This window comes from Nanorana parkeri, unplaced genomic scaffold (assembly GCF_000935625.1).
Source record: "Nanorana parkeri isolate BGI_ZX_2015 unplaced genomic scaffold, ASM93562v1 scaffold10, whole genome shotgun sequence".
Taxonomy (NCBI): domain Eukaryota; kingdom Metazoa; phylum Chordata; class Amphibia; order Anura; family Dicroglossidae; genus Nanorana; species Nanorana parkeri.
Genome location: NW_017306278.1, coordinates 3,849,407 through 3,874,653, shown reverse-complemented (window position 1 = coordinate 3,874,653; position 25,247 = coordinate 3,849,407). Strand labels below are relative to the sequence as shown.

At 47.1% G+C, this 25,247-nt stretch overlaps 1 protein-coding gene across 1 annotated transcript; it reads left to right on the top strand.

The window, feature by feature from the left end:
* Nucleotides 1–4,168: 4,168 nt before the first annotated feature.
* Nucleotides 4,169–18,384, top strand: SPTY2D1 (SPT2 chromatin protein domain containing 1). Its single transcript, XM_018554892.1, has 6 exons — nt 4,169–4,285; nt 9,386–9,500; nt 11,520–13,346; nt 15,108–15,264; nt 17,310–17,387; nt 18,205–18,384. Exons 1-6 carry the CDS (start codon nt 4,169–4,171, stop codon nt 18,302–18,304), a joined length of 2,394 nt encoding a protein of 797 aa, XP_018410394.1. The 3' UTR covers nt 18,305–18,384.
* The last annotated feature ends 6,863 nt before the right edge of the window (nt 18,385–25,247 follow it).

Here is a 25,247-nt window from a genome sequence, read left to right as displayed (position 1 = left end):
CAACACACACATACCGGCGTTCGCTCACTTCTTGATCCTGTCACATCTCTGCCGTGACAGGGGAGGGACTGGATTCCCCCCTCCCCACTCCGATGCTCCAGCGCTGACTGGTGGATCGGACGGGGGCGGGTACAGCTGCCTCTGCCTCTAGATAGGCAGAGCCAGCTGTCACTCACGCAGCTGGGCGGATCCAGACATAATTGTCGGGATCCGCTTCAGCTGCGTCGTCTCAGTATACCGCGAGCTGTAGGTCACTATATACTGAGCTTAGGGTGACGGGAGGACGCTAGTTTGTGCTCTCCCGTTACCCTAAGGAGAACTATGGGGAAAAGCCCTGACCCCATAGTTCTCCTTTAAAAATATTTTAAAAGCCATCTCCATTGACAACAATTAGAGACAAGTTTAGTAGCCACCAGCTGTAACTTGTAAGGAGCATCGGCTCCTGGGGTATGTCCGGCCCTGGCCTACATGTGAATCTAGCCTAGGTATACTTACATGTTACAATAGGATTTAGGTCATATTTAGGATCTGTCGCTTAGCATTTGCATATGTGTGTGTGCGTATGTGTGTCAGGGTGGATTTGATTTAAATCATGATTTTTATAGAGCAACTGTCATCTCAGTCCCGCAGCAGCTCCTCCTCTGACCTGCTGTTGACTCACCGACAGTCTCATTCACTTTAATGGGACGGCTGGTGATGCGGCAGTGACACAACAAGGTGAGGGACGTGGCAGGCAGCAGGTGAGTGGATGCCTGCTAAGGGCTCTTTAAATGTAAGGACTCATTCTTGCTGGTAGTAAGAATCTTTAATATTATTATTTGCAAACAAAATGAAGGTTTGCTATTTTAGAATAATAAGCGGTCAGGTTAGTAAAACAGCGATATCGGAGCCGGTTTTAGGTTAATCAGACATAGTGGAGAGCTCACACCTAGAGCCTGGTACAGATGCATTTCTCTTCAAACAATCATACAGTTTGTAGTGTATATAGATTTGCAAAACAATGGGATAAAGGAATCTTCCTGATCTTTGTTTTATGATTTATCTCATGGTTACTGTGAAATTGTGTGAATGTATCAGTGCCGTGCATGTTATCTCAGCTTGCAGAGCTTGGATTCATTGAATGAGTTTACCAACGATGTAAATATTGCAGAATATACAGCCTCATGGTACATAACTAAGCCCCAATTTCATGCTGAATAAACTAAATTATTAATCTTAAATACAAAACTATCTTTAGATAGATTTTTACTCCAAAAGCATTTTAAAATTTGATAAAAATCAAAAAAATCCGATTTAAATTTAAAAAATCTGTTTTTGTTTTTTTTAAATCATCGATTTTATCCACCCCAATGTGTGTGTATATACAGTATATATAACACAATAAAAAATTTAAAAAAAACCTTTTTATAGTCTCATATTTTTGCTGTTAACATTTGAACACTTTGGCAGACACATCGGTAGAAGATTACAGATGAAACTGTTCATCTGACTTCCTAATGTCGGGTGACCATATGCAAAGACATTGCGTCATGTGATCTCTGCCAAACCTAGGTTAGGAACTACTGTTCATAAAACCTGAAAGAAACTCTGTCTGAACTGGCACAGAGAGGAGACGGGAGTATCTAGAGCTCCAGCTGTTGTGGAACTATAAATCCCATGAGGCATTGCAAGACTCTGACAGCCACAGGCGTGACTCCCAGAGACAGATACATGATGGGACTTGTAGGATTTGTATGAGCCAGGGCCATTAGGATATTAAGCACATGAATAACTATGGAAATGAGCTAGCAGAAGATTAATGCTTGGGTGAAAGTAGAGCCGCCCAGCAGGGAGGCACACAGTCCACTGATGCAATAGAAATGCAGAAAGTTCATGACTGTAAAGGAGAACTGAGGTCAGTGCTTTTCCCCATAGTTCTCCTGAGGGTCATGGGAGGACATATAATAACCTCCTCCCGTGACACAAAGCTCAGTATATAGGGAGCTACAGCTCGCGATATACTGAGACACCGCAGACAGGACGGATCCCGACATTACTGTCGATATCCACCCAGCTTCGTGATTGACAGCTGGCTCTGCCTATCTAGAGGCAGAGCCAGCTGTCCCCTCCCCGTCCGTCTTGCTAGTCAGCGCTGGAGGATTGGAGCGAGGAGGGGGGGAATCCCTGCAGGGAGCCGTGAGTGACAGTCACCGCTCACTGCAGAGACGGGATCGAGAAGTGAGCGACGGTATGTGTTCGCTCACCTCCCGATCTATTGAGCCGATTTGTGACAGTATCATTGATTCCATGTATTGCATCAGAGCGGAGAGGCAGCTCCCTCCCGCCCCCCTGCTAGACACGCCCGCACGTCCGCCCACCTGTTTGTGGCTCCCTGGACGGCAGAGCGGACAGCTGCAGCCTGGTAAGACATCCCCCGAAAATAAGACCTAAGTGTCTTTTTTCGTGAAAAAAATAAAAAATAAGACCCTGTCTTATTTTCGGGGAAACACGGTAGTGCTCCTTTAAGGCCCCTTTTCCGTCAACAGATCCTGTCCTGATTGGAGTGGATGTCACTATGACTGTGACATCCGTGTCCGTACTCTTTTTTTTTTTTTTTTTTGTGTGAAAGTGCCGGACCCCATGTCTGTCTATGGGGAAACTGATGTAAACTGACTTGTGTACGTTTACATCATCTTACCTCCACTCCAGCACGATCCAGTCCGTCGAAGCGGATCCATGATCCGTCTGTTTTAACAGACCGGGCCGTAGCCGGGTGTAAACGGACACTCGTCCGTTTAAACGCGGCTGCCCGTAGACTTGCATAGAGCACCCGATCGGGTCCGGCTGAAAAGCTTACAGGCGGACCTGATCGGACTGCTCGTCTGACAGAAGCCTAAGAGGAACTTTACCCAGATCTTTGAAATGACAACTAAGACATCTTTAGAAATGTTTAGTAATGACAATCTACAAACACATACTTCTAGATAATTGCCGGCTTTGTATTCTTTGCATACCTTTTTCTTTTCCTTCCCATTCTTCTCATGGCGGCCATTTTAACTTAGGGCAGATGAATCCATCTCCCTTTACTTCCTGGAACTCTGGCACCTGTGACTAGGACATGTGACCATGCACTTCATCTCAGTGGAGGAAAATGCCTTTCCCCGAGATCTCATGAGATTTCCCAGCAATGCTCTGCTGATGTAATCTTCCCTGGATGTAACGCTTGGGCACAGATTACATCACTAATGCCCAAGAGGACCAGGAAGTAGAAAAACAATAATTGTAATTAAAAAGAAAAATATGTTTAATGAATGTAAGATGGTTTAATATCTATGAGGGGATTTTTATAGTGAAAGGGGGTAAAGTTCTGCTCTAATGGGGTGTTGGGGGACTGTATATAGTAAACCGTTCACTTGACTGATTTTCACCTGTTGGGAAACATTCACACCACGGTTGGTTCAAGTCTTATCAGACCGTATGTCAGCTAGTATGTTGCTGCATTTGTTTTAGGAGCATCACTTTTATTTAAAGCCCAACTCCGGGCAAGAGGACACTTTCAGATATATCATTAGACAGATGTTCAGGTCCGATCATCCAGACAGCTCCAATGTCCTCACAAGGAGTATGAGCTCTAGCTGTGCTTTCGGGCTGCTTGAGAGGCAGGCGCTGGGGGTCTTGTGGACCTCAGTGTTGCAGTTGCATCCCCGACCTCCAGGCCGGTCACAAAAAGGAACCTAGGTCTCTTTGCCCGAATCACTTCCAGCACAAAGTCGTCAGTCAGCTTGTGTGAGACTATCCATAGCAGCTGGGAGTGTATTAAAAAAAAAAAAAAGTGTGAATGACCCCTGAAGGCTTTTTCCTTGTCTGTGCATTGGATAGCGGCACTAGGTGGCCATATGCAGTCAGCTTTTCCAGTCAGATTTAGAACTTTCGTGAGAAGTGTATTGTACACACAATACTGATAAAAGATAGAGGGACTTTATGTACAAGGGAGATGATTATTGTAGTTGGTGCACTTAGAAGCACTTAGCGAGGGGAGAGAGATCTTCATGGTAGGGATATGTTAGATGTGCTCGTTGTTATCATGTACTTGCTGCTAATACTTCAATAATGAAATGATGTGCCACGTGTAATGGAATAACATTCGTAATGTAATAAGAAACAGACCTGTAGCTGTGTTTTGGCAGCGATGATCACACTCTCTCATGGGTGTCAAGTGTTTGAGGACGATAACCAGAGGTTCACGTTGGACCCAACAAATGTGCAGAGGGGCGTGGCTTGCACTTTAGGGACAGGCTGGCATCCAGTTAGATTCATATTGGTAGCAGAATGGCGCCTTTGTTTTTGTTGCTTAAAAAAATCAGTCGGTTCCATTTCCTTTGTGGTTTACACGCTTTTGCTGATACGGGTACATAGCTGCAATAAACAGGTTTTTTGGGTGTCTGTGTTCTCATGAGATTCTTGTATATTAGTATTGATCTTTTTAGCATTCAGACAGATAGGGCAGCAATAGTGATACGATTCTGTGCATGGCGGTGAAATTCACAATAATAAAGCCCATCGCTACACTAAGATCCAGTAACGTGACTGAGACACAATGCTTGTAGGTTGCTGGAGATAATTGCCATGTTGGTTTTTGCATCGGCTATCCTTTATTCCTCTGCTTAGAGAAAAGTACAATCTACAATGTGTCTACGTTTCAGTTTTCAGCTGCTTTTTACTGAGATATATAATTGTATGAATCTTGGACCCTACGCCCTGGCTGTGGACATGGACATAATTATACCCCAGCTCCAGTCATTGAACACACAAATTGTGGAACCTCTACTGCCAACTCAGACTCTGGCATTTGACACTTGACTGACGAGGTTGTACGTTATTATTAGGGATGCACCAATACCGATACTAGTGTAGGCATTGGTGCCGATACCAAGAATTTGGGCCAGTACTCGTATGTGCCCGATGCCTATCCTAATGTTGGAACTTCCGGTCTCGGGAAGCAGGGCGGCAAGTCGTTACACACTGCCCAGCTTTCTGATTGGCTGTGGAGCTGGCTTCCTGGCGCATCAGGAAGCCGGGCACTGTGTAATGACTAGCCCCCCCGGGTTCCTGATTGATGGGGAAGCTCGCCAATCAGAAAGCCAGGCGGCAAGTCATTTCCCGCCCTTGGCTTCCTTATTGGCCATGCTTCTTCGTCACCTGGTGATGAGGGGGCATGGAGATGGCTTCCTGGCTAATCGGGAAGCCGAGCAGCGAGTCATTACACCCTGCCCGGCTTCCATATTGGGACTTCCGGTATCGGCGAGTACTGCAAAAAAATAGATATCGGTACTCGATGCTGAAAAACCGGTATCGCTGCATCCCTACTTTATTATAGGGAGGGTTGGGGCTTAAAAGGGAACATTGGGTTATTTTTCACAAATTGCTAGGAGATGCATGTCTCTTCTGATAGAAGAACCTTTCCCCTCTCTCCTGGCTTTTTTTGAATGAGTGTATACAGTGAACACAGCTTTGGTCTCCCATTGCAGAAGGAGCGGGTGAGTACAGTTCCAATGTAATATCATGTTGGAGAGTGAAGACGGCCTTGTGCATAGCCAGGGTCTGGCACCAAGGGGCCCCATGGAAACATGATTTAAAGCCTAACACGGCTACTTGCAGTCACTACAAGTTCATTTTAAAGGAGAAATATTAGGTTATGTGCACTTCCAATTTTTAAACTTTCAGTTGAGAAATTGCAAATATTAAAGGAGAACTATGAGGTGAGAGCTTTTCAGTTCTAGCCGACCTGTGACAATGAGACTGTCACAGGTCGGCTCAGTAGATCGGGATGCTATCTATGCAGATGTCAAAATGGAGCAGGCTTGCTGGGCGCTGTAGTCCCAAGAGGCAATGTCAGGACCTTGGCAGTTACTGGGGCCAGGCCCTTAGCTTCCTTTCCAGGCCCAACCAAATGGCGTAACGCCAGGATTTGGTCACGCTGTGACCCTGGTAGTTACGCCAGTGGCTCCGGTCCCATCCCTCCCACCAACCCAAATCCCACAAGGTGCATTGTGGGCTTTGTGGAGCCAAGGTAATATGCGCATACTGGGCACATTTAGAAGAGGAACTTGGATAAGGAAGGATTACATACTACCATTAGGTAGCGCCTTTTATTATCCCCCATTAATGGCTGTTTACTTTAAACACTGACATCGGAAAAGGGAGTTTCCCTCAAGCAATCGGAAGAGGACAGCACTTGTTTTATTTGAAGCAGCAAATGAGCTTTATCTTTCCATTTTCCATCTGCTGGTGGTGGCTGATGTCCAAATTGAAGTTATAAATGGCGTTAAAGAAGAACTCTGGGCAAACCTACTGGAGTGAGGCTGCTTCCACTGCAAAGGTTAAGCACTTGTTTTGTCCAAGGGATTTAAATAAAGCTTTATTACTCGCTTATCCTCGGTCCCGCCAGCTCTCTGGACTGCTAAACTGCGGCCACTTCTCCCAGGGCTCCAGCGTACTGCTGATGTCTTATGCAGGTCCATTGACCCGCACTAGATGCGAGGACACTGAGGGACACTCCATAGCCAGAGAGGAGGGCTGGCTGCCCCCGGAGCTGGGATAAGGGTAAGTATATTGGCTTTATTTGACCTCGCTAGGCACTGGCAACAAGAAAAAGCCTTACCATTGCAGGCTATCCCCCGCACTGCAGGGTTAAGATTTTTTTTTAGGGGGATTTTTTTGCCCAGATTTTTTCTAAAGGTGGATTTCTTATTTATTGGTTTTGCAGTGTACAGATGCTGAGGTTACTCTTCTTTAGACAAAGTCGGCCAAATAAAGGTATACAGGAGCATTAGGCATTTGCAGCGATAAAATGGATTGTAAGTGATACCGGCCCATAACACCCAAGCAGTGACCATACGGGGTGGGGGGGCGGCTTTTACATACCAGGACTCGCACGACACCCAGTTCTGGTTTTGAATTGAGCGGTGGGAATTTCTACGCAGGAATACAGGTGGCTTCTTACAACCGAAACTGTAGGAGTTAGTTTTACTTATTTTTAGATTTGAATCATTTCAGAAGTGAACTCGAAGAACTTTATGATCAGCCTGTGAGGAAATGTAGCTTTTAATCTTTTCGTTATGCAAAAGCTGGATGAAAAAGGCAATGTTTGCGTGTCAGTATCACAGTATATGAATGAGTGATCGCTGGCTACATTTAGGATGGAATTCAGGACAGGATTGGCTCATTCATACTTGAATCGTTTACAGCAGCAGTTTTGTAATGCAGCTAAAGTGACACTAAATTCAGGATTTCAATTTTAAAAATCCATTCAAGTACCTGAACTCTGAACAACAATGTGTCTTATTTGTGTATCACTCGGCTGTAGATCTTCAAATCATCTCTCAATTGGTGCTGACACTGTCTTTCCTTCTGGAGGGGGCTACGTCTGTCCCCCATGGTCCCTGTGTGTGCTGTAAAGTAGTCACCGCTCCAAGCTCACTCCTGGGATGGACTACAATCTCAATACAAATCAGTAAACCAAACATGAGATTGTAATCCATCCCGGGAGTGAGCTTGGAGCGGTGACTACTTTACAACACACACAGGGACCATGGGGAACAGAAGTAGCCCCCCTCCAGAAGGAAGGACAGTGTCGGCACCAATTCAGAGATGATTTGAAGATCTACAGCTGAGTGATATTGTGATTGTAATGTCTTATTTATATTGTAGAGCACTGCGCAAACTGTTGGCGCTATATAAATCCTGTATAATAATAATAGTTAAGGGACCTGAATGTATTAAGATTTAACTCCTGAGTTTAGTAAGGGCTTGTTCATGCCAGACACAGTGCGTTCCAGCCCCATTCTGGCCAGAACGCACTTGATCGTATTGCGGCCAGCTCACTTTGTTGTGGGATGGGAGGGGATGTGGCGGTGCATTGACCTTAATGGCACGGTAGCCACTCCCTCCGGTTGCAATGCGATCGGCCGCACCGGAATGCAACGCACAGCAGTGCCTGAGGTCCGGTCAGAAAAAATACTGCACGCACTATATTTTCTGACCGGATCGCAGGCATTGATGTGCCTTGCGTTCCCATTGGGCCGGAGGGCTTGGCTACACTGCCATTGAGATCAATGCACCTCCTGCCCCACAACAAAGCGAGACAATCCAGTGCGTTACACCCAGAATCGGGCCTGAACGCACTGTGTCTGGTGTGAACGGGCCCTCCCAGTTTAATAGAGCTTGGTGCCTGTGAGTTTTGTGCCACTGCCGATGACAGCATTTCATCATGAATAGCAGCAGGTGTGTCCCAGGGGATGAGCGGACCTTTCCTGCAATAACCAGAACAGTGCTGATGCATCACTACATTGTAACATTCCGCAGATGAAGCTTTGTAATACATTGTTAACATTTTCTGCAGTATACCGTACAGCTCCAGAGTAGACCTGTTATTAAAAAGACACAAATTATTGCAGCTCTGCATTCATTAATAGAGACGTAAGTGTATTTTTGTAAATATAAACAGTGTATGTAGCTAAGATTGACCTGGTATCAGCCTTTAAAGTCCCTGCACAGCAGAGCTCAGAGTGGGAGAAGGAGGCAGCACAAGAAGCCAATCAGTTCTCATGCTGGCCAGGAGCATGATGATAAAAAGAGAAAGCAGAGTGATGGAGAGATGAGCTCATATCTGTGCTGCTTCTCTTTCACTGTCCAGTCACAGACTGGGGGTGGGTGAGTGGCAGCCTGTGCTCATAGGAAATGTGTTGAATGATGAAGGTTGTCATTTTAGCAAAGACAACTAAGGCCTAGGCGACACCTCGCTGCATTCATGCACGATTCCGCACGGTCAGCAGTTGCCAAGGCGTTAACCGATCGCGCTGTGGGTGCCATTATTTTCTAATGGCACCCCAGTCACGCCGGGCAGATCGCGCTAAAACAGCCGAGTGTTGTGTATCGCAAAAAACGGCACTTGTACCTTTTTTTTGTCTGCGACTGCCGTCCGTATGGCACCCCATTGAAATCAATGGGGCTGGGGCGCAATCGATGCCTGCATTTTGCATGACCGCTCGACACCCGGGACGTGCGCCCCTGGTGTAGTGCAGGTGTGAACCTAGCCTTAAGGCATTTAGTGGCAGTGCTCTGGGAACAGTTCCATATAGCAGGTACATTGCCACAAAGTCTGCTTTTTATTTTATCATTTAATAAACAATTTTTATTTTTGACCAATGTTCTGCTTTAAAATTCACATTTTGCATGAACCGCGTGTCGGTGTAGCCAGATCACATTGTTTGTGTTTAGTGGAAATAAAGTACACTCTTCTTGCCATGAATTAAAAAAATGCTACTGATCTCCCTCTTGGTACCTAAAGCTTGCACCAAGATCATTTAACTAATTTTGCTTTATTGTGCTCATTGTCTCCTAACAGAAGCGGTACAGCTTATCCGTGGGGCCACCGAAGAAGGACCCAAAGGTGAAAGGGGTTCAGTCTGCCGCTGTCCGGGCTTTTCTGAGGCGAAAGGAAGAAGAGTCGTTCCACAAGGGTACGTACAATTGGTTATTATTCCTACAAGGAAAATGTTTCTCATCTTCTACTGTTGCTCTGCACCACATCTAGAGAACGCTTTTGATCGCAGTTGAACTAAGTGTTCTGAATCGAGCACAAAGGCAGCTAACCCATCGCATCTTCCAGATATTGTACACATACAAGGGCAGGGGGGACTTTGCATGTAGAAAGCCCTTGGCTGGGTATGTGTGATTGTTGGTTTTGTTTCTTGTATTGTATGCTGTATTTCTCAAAACGTACATGCTACAAGTTGAGAAGTAGCTTAGACACCTACAGAGTGTAGGATTAATGAAATCGGGAAATAATGGGAGTTTTCCCTATTTGAGGACAAACTGCAATAAAACAAAAGGAGGTTCGAACTCTCTATTTAATCCTAGGGATGCACCGATAGCGAGTATTTGGGCAAGTACTCGTCCTTGCCCAAATGCCCGGATACTGTAACTTCCGGTCAGAGGGAGTTTTCCTCTGACCGGCAGTGCCGCGAGGGAACATGGAGCAGGGAAGGGTGCTGATTGACCGGGAAGCTGACTTCCCAGCCAATCAGAATCGAGCCGGGCAAACAAATCTGATAATATGGCAACAGGACCCCCACCCTGCAGACAAATCATTCCCCTCACATAGATCCTCAGCAGCAGTCATCACCGTACCAGTCCCTCGGCCAGCTGGGCAGACACCGCTCTACGGGATCTGCCCACGTCTCCTGTGTGCACAGCGCCCGTGTGATGGGCCCTCAGCGTGCTACTGCGCATGCACAGAGATTTCTGAATGAGAGCGCTGGGCAGTCTGGGTATGCACAGTGGCAGGCTGAGGGCCGATCACGTGGGCGCTGTACACACAGGAGACATGGGCAGATCCGAGAGAGCTTGGAGAGCGGTGTCTGCCAAGCTGACTGGTAACTTAATGACTGCTGCTAGGGATCTATGTGAGGGGAATGAGGTGCTTGCAGGGTTGGGGGCCGTGTCAACATATTGTCGGATCTGTTTGAAAGGCCTCGATGCAGATTGGCTGGGAAGCCGGCTTCCCGGCCAATCAGCATCGAGCCGGCCAAACAGAGTCGGCTTCCCTGGCAATCAAGAAGCCGGCAGTGGGTAATGACTAGCTTCCTGATTGCCCGGGAAGCCGGCTCTATGCTACCGGAAGTATCGGTACTCAGTACTGGCGATATACTGGCTTCCTGATTGCCCGGGAAGCCGGCTCTATACTCCCGGAAGTATCGGTACTCAGTACTGGCGATATACTGGCTTCCTGATTGCCCGGGAAGCCGGCTCTATGCTACCGGAAGTATCGGTACTCAGTACTGGCGATATACTGGCTTCCTGATTGCCCGGGAAGCCGGCTCTATGCTACCGGAAGTATCGGTACTCAGTACTGGCGATATACTGGCTTCCTGATTGCCCGGGAAGCCGGCTCTATGCTACCGGAAGTATCGGTACTCAGTACTGGCGATATACTGGCTTCCTGATTGCCCGGGAAGCCGGCTCTATGCTACCGGAAGTATCGGTACTCAGTACTGGCGATATACTGGCTTCCTGATTGCCCGGGAAGCCGGCTCTATGCTACCGGAAGTATCGGTACTCAGTACTGGCGATATACTGGCTTCCTGATTGCCCGGGAAGCCGGCTCTATGCTACCGGAAGTATCGGTACTCAGTACTGGCGATATACTGGCTTCCTGATTGCCCGGGAAGCCGGCTCTATGCTACCGGAAGTATCGGTACTCAGTACTGGCGATATACTGGCTTCCTGATTGCCCGGGAAGCCGGCTCTATGCTACCGGAAGTATCGGTACTCAGTACTGGCGATATACTGGCTTCCTGATTGCCCGGGAAGCCGGCTCTATGCTACTGGAAGTATTGGTACTCAGTACCGAAATATAAATATCGGTTATCGGTGCGTGCCTATTTTATACAAAATTTTGGCTGGAATTTTGCTTTGATGATAGCGGTTGACGACACATATTTGTTAGCTGTGATTAAAAACACTTTTTCTGTTTTTAGAACTGGAAGAAAAGAAAAAGAAAGAGGAACTTTTGGCTAAACGGAAAGAAATGAAACATGACAAGAAGGCCAGGGCCATGGCATCGAGGACAAAAGACAACTTCTATGGATATAATGGCATTCCGATGGAAGAGAAACCCAAAAAACGCCAGCGGGACCTCGAGAATGATGAAGGTTCCAGTGAGCGGACTGAAAGGGAGGACTTCCTGACAGAGGAAGAAATGTACGAATATTCACAAAGCGAGTCTGAAGAAGAGGAGGCAGAGGAGCCGCCGCCGCCACCACCACCAAAAAAACAGAAACTCGGCAACATAAAAAAACCTCCGTCAGCAGGCCTGAATTTTGCCGAATTGCTAAAACTTGCTGAGAAGAAACAGTTTGAGCCAGTGGAGTTTAAACCCGTGAAAACGAACGAGGAAAGACCGAGGACTGCTGAAGAAATACGAGAAATTGAGTTTTTGGAGCGGAAGAATCGGAAAGTAGAGAGGTCCGTTGACAAGCACTCAAAAACAAATGGCCAGGTGGTGAAAGTCCATAAAAGCTCCTCGGATAAACATTCCTCTTCTAAAGAACGCCATTCCGAGGACAGAAAATCTAAAAGCTCATCTCTCTCTAAAAATGTTCCCCCTGAGAAGGTCAGGAGTGGGCACAATGGGGAAAATAAAAAACATTCAGATGGGAGCCACAAATCTGAGAAAAAGGCCTCCTCCTCCTCTTCCTCGCACAGTAAAGTCTACAAGGTTTCTTCCAGTGGAAACTCCAAACCGTCTTCTGGCAGAGATCATTCTTTTAAGCACTCTTCATCCTCCTCCTCTAAACAAGATGGGAGCTTCAATGGAAAACTACAGGGTAGTGTTCGTCCTGGTGGGTCAAGTTCTGGAAAATCAATGGGAAGTTCTGGCTCCAACTCTGTGAGGCCTTCTAGTACACCCAAGCCTTCTGAAAGTACTGCTACTAACTCTGCTAGGCCCTCTGGGTCATCTAGTTCCAGCAGGCCCTCTGGAGGATCCATTTCTTCATCAACCCGGCCGCCATCAAGTTCTAGTTCCTCCAAGTCTCATGGCAACTCTGGTTCTGTTCGTCCTTCCAGCAGCTCCGGTTCTGTTCGTCCTTCCAGCAGCTCCGGTTCAAGTTCAGTCAAGCCCACCAGCAGTTCCGGGTCAGTTAAACCTCCTCCTAGTAGCTCTGGTGGATCACGCCCTAGCAGCGGAGGACATTCAAGCAGCCGTTCGGGTCCTCCTCGTCCTTCCAGCGTTTCTGGATCTAGTAGACCAGCCAGTGGACTTCCCTCATCAAGTGCTAAACCTAAAAGTGTTCCTTCAGGCAAAGAACTGGTACGCCCAAATGGTGGCCTACCTTTAAGTTCTCGACCTCCATCTCATTCTGGACCTGGAAGGCCAGTGAATAATTCCGTGGCGGGACCTGGAAGGCCAGTGAATAATTCCGTGGCGGGACCTGGAAGGCCAGTGAATAATTCCGTGGGGGGACCTGGAAGGCCAGGGAATAATTCAGCAGCGGGACCTGGAAGGCCAGGGAATAATTTAGCAGCACGACCTGGAAGGCCTGTGAATAATTCAGCAGCCGGACCTGGAAGGCCTGTGAATAATTCAGCAGCCGGACCTGGAAGGCCTGTGAATAATTCAGCAGCGGGACCTGGATCAAAGCCCAAGTGCACCGTGGTGGCTGAAACAATTTCATCCAAAAGTTTGGTTCCCAAATCTAACAATGGACCTGTAAACGGAATGCGACCTGGACCTGTCAATGGAATGCGACCTGGACCTGTCAATGGAATGCGACCTGGGCAGAGACCAATGGCACGCCCTCCAGGTATTTGATGTTCAACTTTTAAAGAGGCTCTCACACTTCTGAAATAATTATCATTTTAATGCAAGTTATGAAATGCTATTAATGTAATCTTCACGAGAGATCTGTTGTCCTGACTCTGTGTCCATGTTAGGATTCCTCGCCTTGTACTCGCCTCGTTACTGTCCTACTCTTTTCTCTCTGCAGCCGATTAGTTGAGGAGATGCATCTTTGGGACTAACAGCCTTTCTCCTCTTTTTAGCATGATTTGATCAGGCGGGGGAGGAGGAGGCTGAGCATCCGGTTTATTGCTTACCATCCGCCCATCATGTATGAACGGACGGCTCGCTCTCGACAGTGGGGTTTTTTTTACCTGCTTGTGCGTGCCCCTTAGTGCTCGCTCGAGCAGGACACTGTAAACATGTGTTGCAGCTGCCAATGGCGGTTTACATACAAGTAGGGATGCAGCGATGCCGAATATTCGGGCAAGTACTCGCCTAAATACTCCGATACCTTAACTGATACTGGACTTCTGGTCGGCACTGCCGCGAGGTAACATGGAGCCAGCTTCCTGGGTAATGACACACCACCCGGCTTCCTGATTGCCCAGGAAGCCAACTCCATGCTATCGGAAGTACCAGTATTGGCGAGTACGGAAAATATAAATATCTGTACTCGCACTCAATACCGGAAAACTGGTATCGATGCATCCCTACATAGAACCACCTGATCTCTTGTATAGTGCTTGGGAGTGTGCACTGTCTCCGCTGCCGGCTGTCCCAGGCTCCGCTGTCGCCTGCGTGGGCCCGGGACGTCCCCTGCTCCTTCTTGGATTAAGCGGTTAGGGGTACGATGGGTATATGGATGTCCCCTGCTCCTTCTTGGCTTAAGCGGTCAGGGGTACGATGGGTATATGGACGTCCCCTGCTCCTTCTTGGCTTAAGCAGTCAGGGGTACGATGGGTATATGGTCGTCCCCTGCTCCTTCTTGGATGAAGGGGTCAGGTGTACGATGGGTATATGGACGTCCCCTGCTCCTTCTTGGATGAAGGGGTCAGGTGTACGATGGGTATATGGACGTCCCCTGCTCCTTCTTGGATGAAGGGGTCAGGTGTACGATGGGTATATGGACGTCCCCTGCTCCTTCTTGGATGAAGGGGTCAGGGGTACGATGGACGTCCCCTGCTCCTTCTTGGATTAAGGGGTCAGGGGTACGATGGGTATATGGACGTCCCCTGCTCATACTTGGAATAAGCGGTCAGGGGTACGATGGGTATATGGAATTCTGTTTAAGTTTGGCTTCACACCAGATGTGTTGGGGCTGCTTTGGATTTTGTTTTTTACAGTGCAGCTCCAACACAAGACAAGGCAATTTGCCTTCTCACGGATGGACATAGTTCATACCACTGCAATGTTGTGTGTTGTGGTGCTGTGCATGCAGTACTTTTTCTTTTTCCAGCGAAGTGGGATTTGATGTGGAGCAACTGCCTTGTGCTAGACTGTGTCCATAGAATTTAATGCAATTTAATTTGTGACATTTCAAAAAAAGTTCTAAAAACAAAAAAGTAAACAGTGATGCCTGAACACCAGCCGCTTTGCACTTTAGCACATCTGGTGGTGTGAAAGGACCCTTAAAGTTTAATGCTCTGGGGTGAAGGACACAACCTGCCGCCCCTCCCCCGGGTCCCAATCCATCTTTGAAAGCCTTCAATAGAAGATTTGTAATAAAGCAGAGCGGGTGCATGTATGGAGGGTGTGTTCCTAATTTGTTACTTGTTCTTTGCAGGACCCCTACTGCCCCCGATAACCAGCTCGTACAAGCGGAGAATTGATGATGAAGACGAGTACGACTCTGAAATGGAAGACTTCATCGATGACGGAGGAGAGTGCCAAGACGAAATTTCAAAGCACATTCGGGAAATATTTGGCTATGATAAGAACAAGTAAGTGTCAGACGGTAATGAGGTCCTAAACGGGAATCCATTACAGTGAAGGAGGATTGTTGGCTTCATAATGACCAATGATGGGTGGTCCAGGAATACAGTAAAATATACCTTATGATCAGTGTACACATGTGACGCACAGACAAGTGTTTTCTCTTTGCCCCAGCTCAAAAGTCTCCTGATTTTCCCACTGATGCACCCTACTTAATGCAAATGCCGCAAAGAATTCTGGGATATGCAGTCTAGTCAATAACTTGATGGGGCTTGCTGACACTATGGAAAGTGAATGGCGACTCCGGCCATGAGTAGCAAGAACATACAACAATTATAGAGACCACTCCAAGCTCGCTCCTGTGATGGACTACAATCTCAGTACAAATGAGTAAACTAAACGTGAGATTGTAGTCCATCATGGGCGGGAGCTTGGAGCGGTGACTACTCTCCAACACACACAGCGACCATGGGGAACAAAAGTAGTCACCCTCCAGAAGGAAGGACAGTATCGGCACCAATTCAGAGATGATTGGAAGACCTACAGCTGAGTGATACACAAATAAGATACATTGTTGTTAATAGTTCAGGTGCTGGAATGTATTTTTAAGATTTAACTAAGTTTAGTGTCACTTTAACCCCCTGATGTCTGGAGAGCTGTTGGGTTAATGATGAAAAAATGCATAAAATGGTTGCATTAGAAGCAGAGAGATCCTTGCACTGCATGTCTTCAGGTACAGCTTCCTCTCCAAGGACAGTGAGCAGCACAGTAGTGACGTCACCAAATCTGGTGAGAGGATCAGTCGGAGGCAGCGGTGCTTTAGATGATCTCACACTGCAAGCATACAGCTATGAGGCTACAGGACAGAAATGCACTGCTATCCCTCTGGAGGAATTCCAGAAAAATATTGATTTTCAGGGTACTGTGTAAGCACAAGTAACATTACTAGATGTCCCATTCAGGGTCCATATTGTAAGAGAACTATGGCCAAACCTTTTTGGGGGGGTATTTAGTTCTCTTTTGGGTCACAGGAGGGAGTACCGCTATATGCCAACAGTGCAGAGCCGCTCTGCAGCCGGGAAAGGTCCCAACAACATTGCCGGGATCCACCGCACCGCCTGATTGACAGCTGGATCTGCCTCTCCAAGGCCAAAGCCAGCTGCGCCCGCCCCCTCCCCTGCCTGTCTCTCTAATACTTGCTGGAGGAACAGAGAGAGAGGAGGGGGAAACGCTGCGTGGTGCAGTGACTGATGCTAGCTGAGCGATCATCGGTTTGTGATCGCTCAGTTCTTGATCAGTAGAGCCAGCGTGTGACGGCTGCAGTGTCAGACGACGGCTCTCAGTATTGAGAAGAGTACATTTTACCCTCCCAATATCCCTTCACACATTTGTACTTTAAAAAGCCATGCGTTATTGTAAATGGGATTTTTAGCATTTTATTTTCCATCTGTATTAAATGAAAATGACGACAAATCCCTTCAACTGAACCGATCACCCATTCTGAACATGAGAAACTAAAATTGCTGCTTTAAAGGAGAACTCATAAGGTGCCCATTGCTACCCTCCGAAGCCATTTCTGCATCTCCTTTCAAAGCACCTCAGTCCAAGCCGCTCCTCTAAGGGAATTGGGGACGGGAAAGCCTGGGCTCCATAGCACCGCAATCCAAGCCACAAGGGGATTGAGGGCAGCTTTATGAAAAACAGGCAGGCGTGCACTTTCTTATCCTCAGCATGATGGGACATGTAGTCCTGAAACATGTAATCTTTCTACGACATCTACTGTGCACTCTTGCCAATGATCAGTTCAGGGTATCAGCGCTTGGTGAAAGGGGGGAACAGGCGGCATTTCTAATCAATAAATGTGTTTGCGGATGTATTCGGGGCATGAAAAGCCCAATGCACAGATTGAGGTGATGGTTATCAATATTGTTATGTAAATATCACTTAATACAAAAACCTCTCCTGTACTCTGTATGGTAATCCCTAGTAAGACCGAGTGCAGACAGTGCTGTATGGTAGAAGTAGAATGATGAACTATTCTGCCTTGTTTCAGGTACCGAGATGAGAGCGACTACGCACTGCGATACATGGAGTCTACTTTCAGAGAACAGCAGAAGGAGGAAGCCAGGAGGTAAGTCATGCTATGCTTTATATGTGTCAGACTCTTGTATATCCATATGCTACACAAGGGGTCTGCTTCTGATATTTGTGTATAGTGATGAGGCTGGGCTTGGTCCATCACATCCAAAAAGAGGATCGTTCTTATTCCAGGACAGTAGCCAGCCGCCCAAGCCAGGTCAAAGCTTTTACTGCCACCCCCTCCTCCTGACCCTAGCAGTTGTGGGAAGTCCTATTCCCCGCCGTGCAGCTATACGTCACTAAGGGGCAGGAAACGCAACTGCTGTCACAGATTGAGTCGGGAGGAGGTGGTGGCAGTCGGTTTTGAGGCGACACTCCTGGAATGAGGAATGATCCTCTTATTTTTGGGATATGTGATGCAATGAGACCTGTGAATACTTTCTGTTCTATGAAGGTTTTACTGTGCTATGTAATGATTCAGTTGGAGGGCTTTTTGATTCCTTTAGTCCCTTCTCTCCATCACCTGTATGGTGATACTGGCCCGTCAGGTCCCAACACTACTCCATAGACGCCATTGTTCCCATGCCCTGCACTGATGATGATCCGAAATCCTGAAACAGATGTATACAGTTTGGAATAAACGGCTCTATAATATGAGGATATATTTACTCTATGCACCATTGGTTCTGGACCTGCATCTGGCCATTGCCGTGTAAAGTGATGATTTGTATGGCTCCGCCCACTTATTTTGGGATAAATGACAGAAACGATACATGTGAATACTTTCTGTTGTAGGAAGACATTACTGCGCAATGAATTGTGTGTTTTGTAGTTTGTACGATGCCTAATGTGTTTCTTATCTGTGTCAGCCTGCGGTTAGGAATCCAGGAAGATCTCGAGGAGTTGAAACGAGAAGAAGAGGAATTAAAGAGAAAAGCAAAACTGGCCAAGAAGATGAAAAGTCGATAGCGTCCGCTACGACCGCTCTCAATGAACTTTTACTGAGCCTCCTGGGGTGGGCAACGCACCGCGCTCTGCCGCCAGGGGGACACTGGAACCCACTCATGAAATTTTCAGGAAGTTTGTTTTGGAATCTGAGTCACGAGAAATGAACTTCTGGCCAATTTCACTTGTCAGAGTTTTTCAAGTTTTTGCTACAGTTTCACAGATCAGAACCCCCAGGAAGCAGTCCGATCCCATTTATATTTTCCTCTTTATAAATCTCAAATTCTGAGTCATGTTCTGAGAACAGAGATCGGCCAATGAATTATTCCCAGGAATGGAAGGATGATGAACTAGTCCCACCTCTGTATAGATATCGGTATATAATATAGTGCTATAATGTCCCCAGAGTTCCATGAATTATTGTGTGTCTGTGCAGTAAATGGAAGATTATTTTATGGTCGGGGATTGTGTGCAATCCTATAGAAGTGCCCTTACCACATTCTATTGTTTGGTACCGTATTTCCCCCCCAAAAAGGCTGCCTGCTGTTCAATCAGTCTGATCGGGAGCTGATAGTCCAGGACCGAGCTACACAGAAATCCACCACCAATGTAATGATTACTGTGGGATGAAATGTCTGCCTTCAGAACAGAAGTTCTGATAAACGGAAACATCTGTGAATGTTATTAAAAGCTCATTTCCATGTATTATGAAGTTGTGTTTTATAGTTGTTCCTTTAAAGCGGACCTGAAATCCAATAAGACCCCCTCCCCCACACCCGATTCCATTGCCCTGGCATTCCCTAAGGCTGCATTCACACAGACGGCTGTGTTACAATACACAGACACCGGTGTATGTTAGCGGTCACGGTGCTGGTGTGCCAATCCCGGCGCATTGCATTGTTTTCTTTTTTTTTTTATAGAACTTTATTGAAATGTCACAAGTTCTTTAGGCGCAGTGTACTGCATCACGGCCCGCTGTGTTCAATAAAAGTATCACATGTACTATTTTGTTGTTGTTGTTTTTCTTCAGCGCACACCACGGCAATGAATGGCGTTGCAGTGGTGTGAACTGTGCCTATTCGGCAGACTGCTTTGTCTTGCGTTGGGCTGCGCTGGGCAAAACGGCCAACGCATTCAGTGTGAATCAAGCCGAACACTAAAACAATTAAACCACTATTCTGGGACTAGCGGTTACATGACAATTTTTTTTGGTGCATAACCTCTGCTAAGGGGATCAGAGCTGCTGAATTGCCATATCCTTCCGCTCCCTTTTCAGCAGTGATCACATGACCAAAATCCTATAGACATTGATCATGTGCCAGCCAGCATGGTATAGCAGTTATCTGTAGGCAAGATTATCCCTTCAGGGTTATTGTAACCTTCTCTGACTTTAGAGCACCATTCACACTGGGCGGCAAAGTGGGGGGGTGGGGGGTAAAAATGGACGCTTGTTGCACGTTTTTACCTAAAATCTAACATGGTGGCCACTCGGGTACGTTCACATGCCGCAGTGTATTGCATTGCATCACGGCAAGTTGATGTCACATTTAGGCCAGTCTCATTTTTGTCATTGTATACAGCATGTCGCATTTGGCAAGTGGTGCCTCTTACGAAATGTGACCATAGATGTCAGTGGGATTGCAACAGCTTGGCACGTGGTAGCGGCGCGGTAAAATCCCTATTGTGTTTAAAGACAAAGATGTATCCCGCCCTGAATGCCTGAAGGTCCACCGCACATGTGAACGGGGCATAAGGGGGCCGTGGGAGCAGCTCACCGCCGGTGGTCTTCTTCGTCTTCAGGTCTCTTTTAAAGTGAACAAACTAACCATCTATCAGTTCTAAATTCTTAAAGGGCTAATGACAAAAAGTTGAACTGCACAATTGTTTCTGCCGATTAGGACCGTACCATTGTTGTCCATGATTAAACAAATGACCAGCAAAGTCCTCATTTCTTTGTATGATGCTTTCCATGCTGTATATGCAGAGATAGGTGACGATGAAATTGGTAGGCAGTTGTTGTAACAGCACCCCGTGCTGGCTAAACGCTGGTACTGCGCTGCATGAAATTTAAACTGCAGAATAGAACTTTATTTAACAAATAGGAGACAAAGCTCAGTTACGTTTCACTGGCAATCCTGATTTAGTTAAATGGCCCTTTTAGGATAGCAGTCATGTTTAAGCTAGGGTTATGTTACATTTATTGAATCTATTTAAGGGTAGTTACTCCCAAAATTGATATGTGTACTCTGGTTAGGATGCTCTCGTCTTTCATGGCTCAGAAGTGTGTTCATAAAACATTCGCAGAGCTTTTCCAATGCCAGTTTTAGATTCGCACCTCATTATGGCCACTAGGTGGAGCTGAGGAGCACAGGAACTTCCTATGCACATTGGCGCCATCTGGTGGCCACAATGAGGTCTGACGCTAAAGCTGAGCCAATGTTTTATAGATATTAGATCTTGGGTGTCCTGGAGATGCGATCTCTGTTCTAGAGTTCACAACCCCCCTCCAGCTTGATGGGACCTACCCTCCTTGTTTGTGAGAAGTTTCTGGCCAGCTTTGGGACTCAAGTTCACTCCCTCTGGCTACTGTGTCCATAATGAAAAACAAAAAAGCAGGGGTAGGCAACATCAGCACGCCAGCTGCGGTGGAACTACAAGTCCCATGAGGAATTGCAAGACTGACAGCCAAAGGCATGAAGGAATTTGTAGATTTGTCACAGCTGGAGTGCTGAGGTTGCCCACCGCTGGTCCAGAAGAGCATTGCTCCCCCCTTCCTCCATTACAAAAACCAACTTGTATTCTATTCACAAAATACAAGGCTGTCAGTCTTGCAATGCCGTTTGGGACTTGTAGTTTCACACTAGCTGGAGTGCCGACGTTTCTCACCCCCGGTCTAGAAGAGCATTGCTCACTCTCCCCCTTCGTCCATTAAAAATTTTTTATAATCTTGTATTCCTGAAATACAAGGCTGTTAATCTTGCAATGCTTTATGGGACTTGTAGTTCCACAGAAGCTGGAGTGCTGAGGCAGCCCAACCTGACAGTCTCATTGTCACAGGTCGGCTAGAACTATGAGGTGAGTGGAAAGCCCCCCCCCCCCTCCCCCCCCTCATAGTTCTCCTTTTAAAGGGAAGCTCCTATGTAATGGTCATAGCAGGAGGATGAAGCTGACAAATAACATGCAGAGATCTCTCCTCCACAACCCTAAGAAATCACTGGCTGATGGCCTGAGGCAAGTTTTGGTTTTCCTCAGCCTGGAAACAGGTGGAACGCCATCAATTCAGCACCCGGCACCCACCTGTATGTCCTCTGTGTGGTCACCTCCAGACCAAGTCCTTCAGATGCAGGTCTGAGGGGTCAGATTGTGGCATGTCACACAATCTCAGCCATGCTCAGGTCTTCCTCATTGTACCGTTACATTCTGCTATGGCAGTTCTGACATCCCCACCCCCACCAAGGCCTAACGTGGACACAGTCATATCAGATGGTGATAGGTGTCACATCATTTATGTATCATAAGAGAACGTAAAATGAATGCAAGAGCTTTACATTTAAAGTGACACTAAACTCCGGAGGTAATTCTTAAAAATACATTCAAGTCCCTGAACTCTGAACAACAATGTCTCTTATTTGTGTATCACTCGGCTGTAGTTCCTCCAATCATCTCTGCATTGGTGCTGACACTGTCCTTCCTTCTGGAGGGGGGCTACTTGTGTCCCCCATGGTCCCTGTGTGTGCTGTGAAGTAGTCACCGCTCCAAGCTCCTCCCCGGGATGGACTCCACTCGGGTTTAGTTTACTCATCTGTATTGAGATTGTAGTCCATCCCGGGAGGGGGCTTGGAGCGGTCTCTATAATTGTTGTAAGTTCTTGCTACTCATGGCCGAAGTTGCCACAGTGTCAGCAAGCCCCATCCAGTTACTGGCTAGACTACATATCCCAGAATTCTCTGCGGCATTTGTATAAAGGAGCGAGCTTGGAGCGGTGACTACTTTACAGCACACACAGGCACCATGGGGAACAGACGTAGCCCCCCTCCAGAAGGAAGGACAGTGTCAGAGATGATTGGAGGATCTACAGCCGAGTGATACACAAATAAGATACATTGTTGTTCAGAGTTCAGGGACTTGAATGGATTTTTGAGATTTAATTCCTGAGTTCTGACACTTTGTCTGAATTGTATTTATTAGCAAAATGATCATTAAACCTAATTTGAGTTGCATTGTATCTGTGGAAGTCTTAAATGTGGGGAAGTGACAGGAAATGCAGAAACTTATCTTCCATTGTTCTTCCCAAGTGTCCTGAAACCCCAAATATGCAGAGTTAGACTCGGAGCAGCCCCGCCCCCATGGAACATGACCATTCAGCGATAATGTTCTCCATCACATGAGGTGCGGTAGGTAAGAGGCGAGGAACCTTTGGAGCTCCATATTGAACGTTCTGGTTTCAGGACAGCTGACTGGGGAGGAGTCAGGAAGGGATAGCGGCAATACTGTTCTTTTAACAGTAAAAAAATCAATAAAATTGCTGGGAGTAAATTCCCGCAGGCCTCGGTTGGGTAGCAGGCCTCGGTCTACCCTTGGTTGGGTGGCAGGCCTTGGTTGGGTGGCAGGCCTCGGGTGGGTAGCAGGTCTGGGTGGCAGGCCTCGGGTGGGTGGCAGGTCTCGGTTGGGTGGCAGGTCTCTGTCTACCCTTGGTTGGGTGGCAGGTCTCGGTCTACCCTTGGTTGGGTGGCAGGTCTCGGTCTACCCTTGGTTGGGTGGCAGGTTTCATTCTAGTCCGTCATCCACATCACATTTGGGTAAGAATGGCTGAGAGAACGGTTCCCTGGAATAGAAGGTCTCTGCGCTGAAGATAAAGTGGAACTTTGCCATGTTTGAGTGAAGATCAGACGCGCGCACAGGCAGCAATACAGTTGTCACCGAGGTTCTGATCACCATCCAGAAAATGAATACAAAGTTTTTATTTAGTTTTCAAACAGAAATATAGACGTGGCGGAGACGATATAAAACATTGAGGAGAGACGGCACATAGGGAGAGTCCATAAATCGTATAGCACAGCGGTTCTCAACCTGGGGGGTCAAATGACGATTTGCCAGGGGTCGCCAAAAGACATCCCAACTCTCCCGGACGCTCTGGGAGTCTCCCGCTATTAGATGGAGAGGAACACTTTCTCCCGGAAAGGTTTACTCTGCTTGAACGAGCAGAGTAAACCTTTCCCTGCTCTGGTTTTTTTTTTTTTTTTTCTTCGGTCATCGGAGCCGCTGTCAGGAAAAAAACCAGCATAGGAATGCATTGCTAGATTCCTATTGGCTATTTCACTTTGCAATAGCCAATAGCAAACTAGCTATTGCACCCGCCCACTGCTGCTGTCAATGGGCAGTGGGAGACCGGAAGTTCCCCATCAGGTCCTCTTCTAGTGATTGACAGCAGCAGAGGGCGGGTGCAATAGCCAGCTTGCTATTGCAAATTGAAATAGCCAATAGCAATCTAGCTATTCATTCCTATGCTGTTTGGTTTTTCTGGCAGCTGGCGGCTCTGATCTCAGAAAAAAAAAAACCCGGAGCAGAGTAAACCTTTCCCGGGAGAAAGTGTTTCTCTGCCGGACAGCCGGGAGCCGCTATCTAACGGTAGCAAAATTACAGCGATGGAGCAACGAAAATAATGTTACTGTTAGGGGGTCGCCACAACTTGGGATTTGTTATCAAAGGGTCACGGCACTAGAAGGGCTTGTTCACACCAAATGCAGACCAGATCTGCGTGAGTTTCTGCACACGGAGTGCAGTGGGTTGTGCCGCGTTTTGATGCGTTTTGGGCCGTTGGGTTAAAAAAAACATTTTTTTAGTTTAGAATGGGCTTTCAGCGTGTTTGTATGCGTTCCAGAGCAGGTAAAATAGGGCCTGCTGCTGTTTGTTTGTTTTTTTTACATGCTCTGGAACTGAACTCTGCGGTATGAACTGGAGCCCCAAATACCATTGGAATACATTGGACGCAGTTTTGATCCGGCCTGTAACTGCTCTGCAAAACGCTCAAACACCGAAATCCTATTATTACCCATGGGTATGGTTCCCACCTGGGCGTATTACAGGCCGTATGAACGCGCTACAAAACGCCCTGCACCCAAAGAAGTACAGGAGCTTGTTTGGGGCGTATTTGCCGCGCGTATCCATTGGGATACAGCCAAGTAGCCCTCGGAAACGTGTGTTTTTTACCGAGAATCGCGCATATTCGATACGCCTAGGTGTGAATCCAGCCTAAAACGCGCGACAAACGCGCATATTCGATACGCCTAGGTGTGAACCCAGCCTAAAGGTGGAGAACCGCTGGTATAGAACAACATAACGAACATAGGTGCCCAGGAATGATAATAGCAAAAGTAAGCGCATAAGAGCGCCGCAAAGGTCAATGACGCTTGTGTGTAAATGGTAAACAACCTTAAGGCCTCATTCACACACGACGCAAGAGCAAAATTGTATATTGCAATGCGTATATGTGCGCGTATGTATACGCATATACGCGTGCACTATATGCAATCCCAGAATGCATCACTTGAAACGGAAATTTTAATGTGCTGTACGCACAAACATGCGTATGCGCGTAAAATACGCTGCCCGGACCCATCTCTTTTCCGTTTTGTTTTTGCGCATGTTTACGCTACGCAAATATACGGCTCCATACGCAGCTGTGTGTATGGAGCCATGTATTTGCATATGGGACAATACGCGCGGCGGTGTGAATGCGGCGTTACTGTACGCCTGTGTCAGCGCGACGTAACATCAAAATAGAAGTGTAAACTTCCGAGATAGAGAAAGGAAGAAGAAAGGGGCGAGCCCAGAACAAGAGAGAGACCGAAAAGATGGAACCTCGCAGCCTCCCCGTTACTCTCACCCTAAACCTTGGGAAGGAAGGGATCCCAGAACAACACTTGCAGATCTTTTTATTAGATCCGCCCCCCCGCCCCCCCCCTTT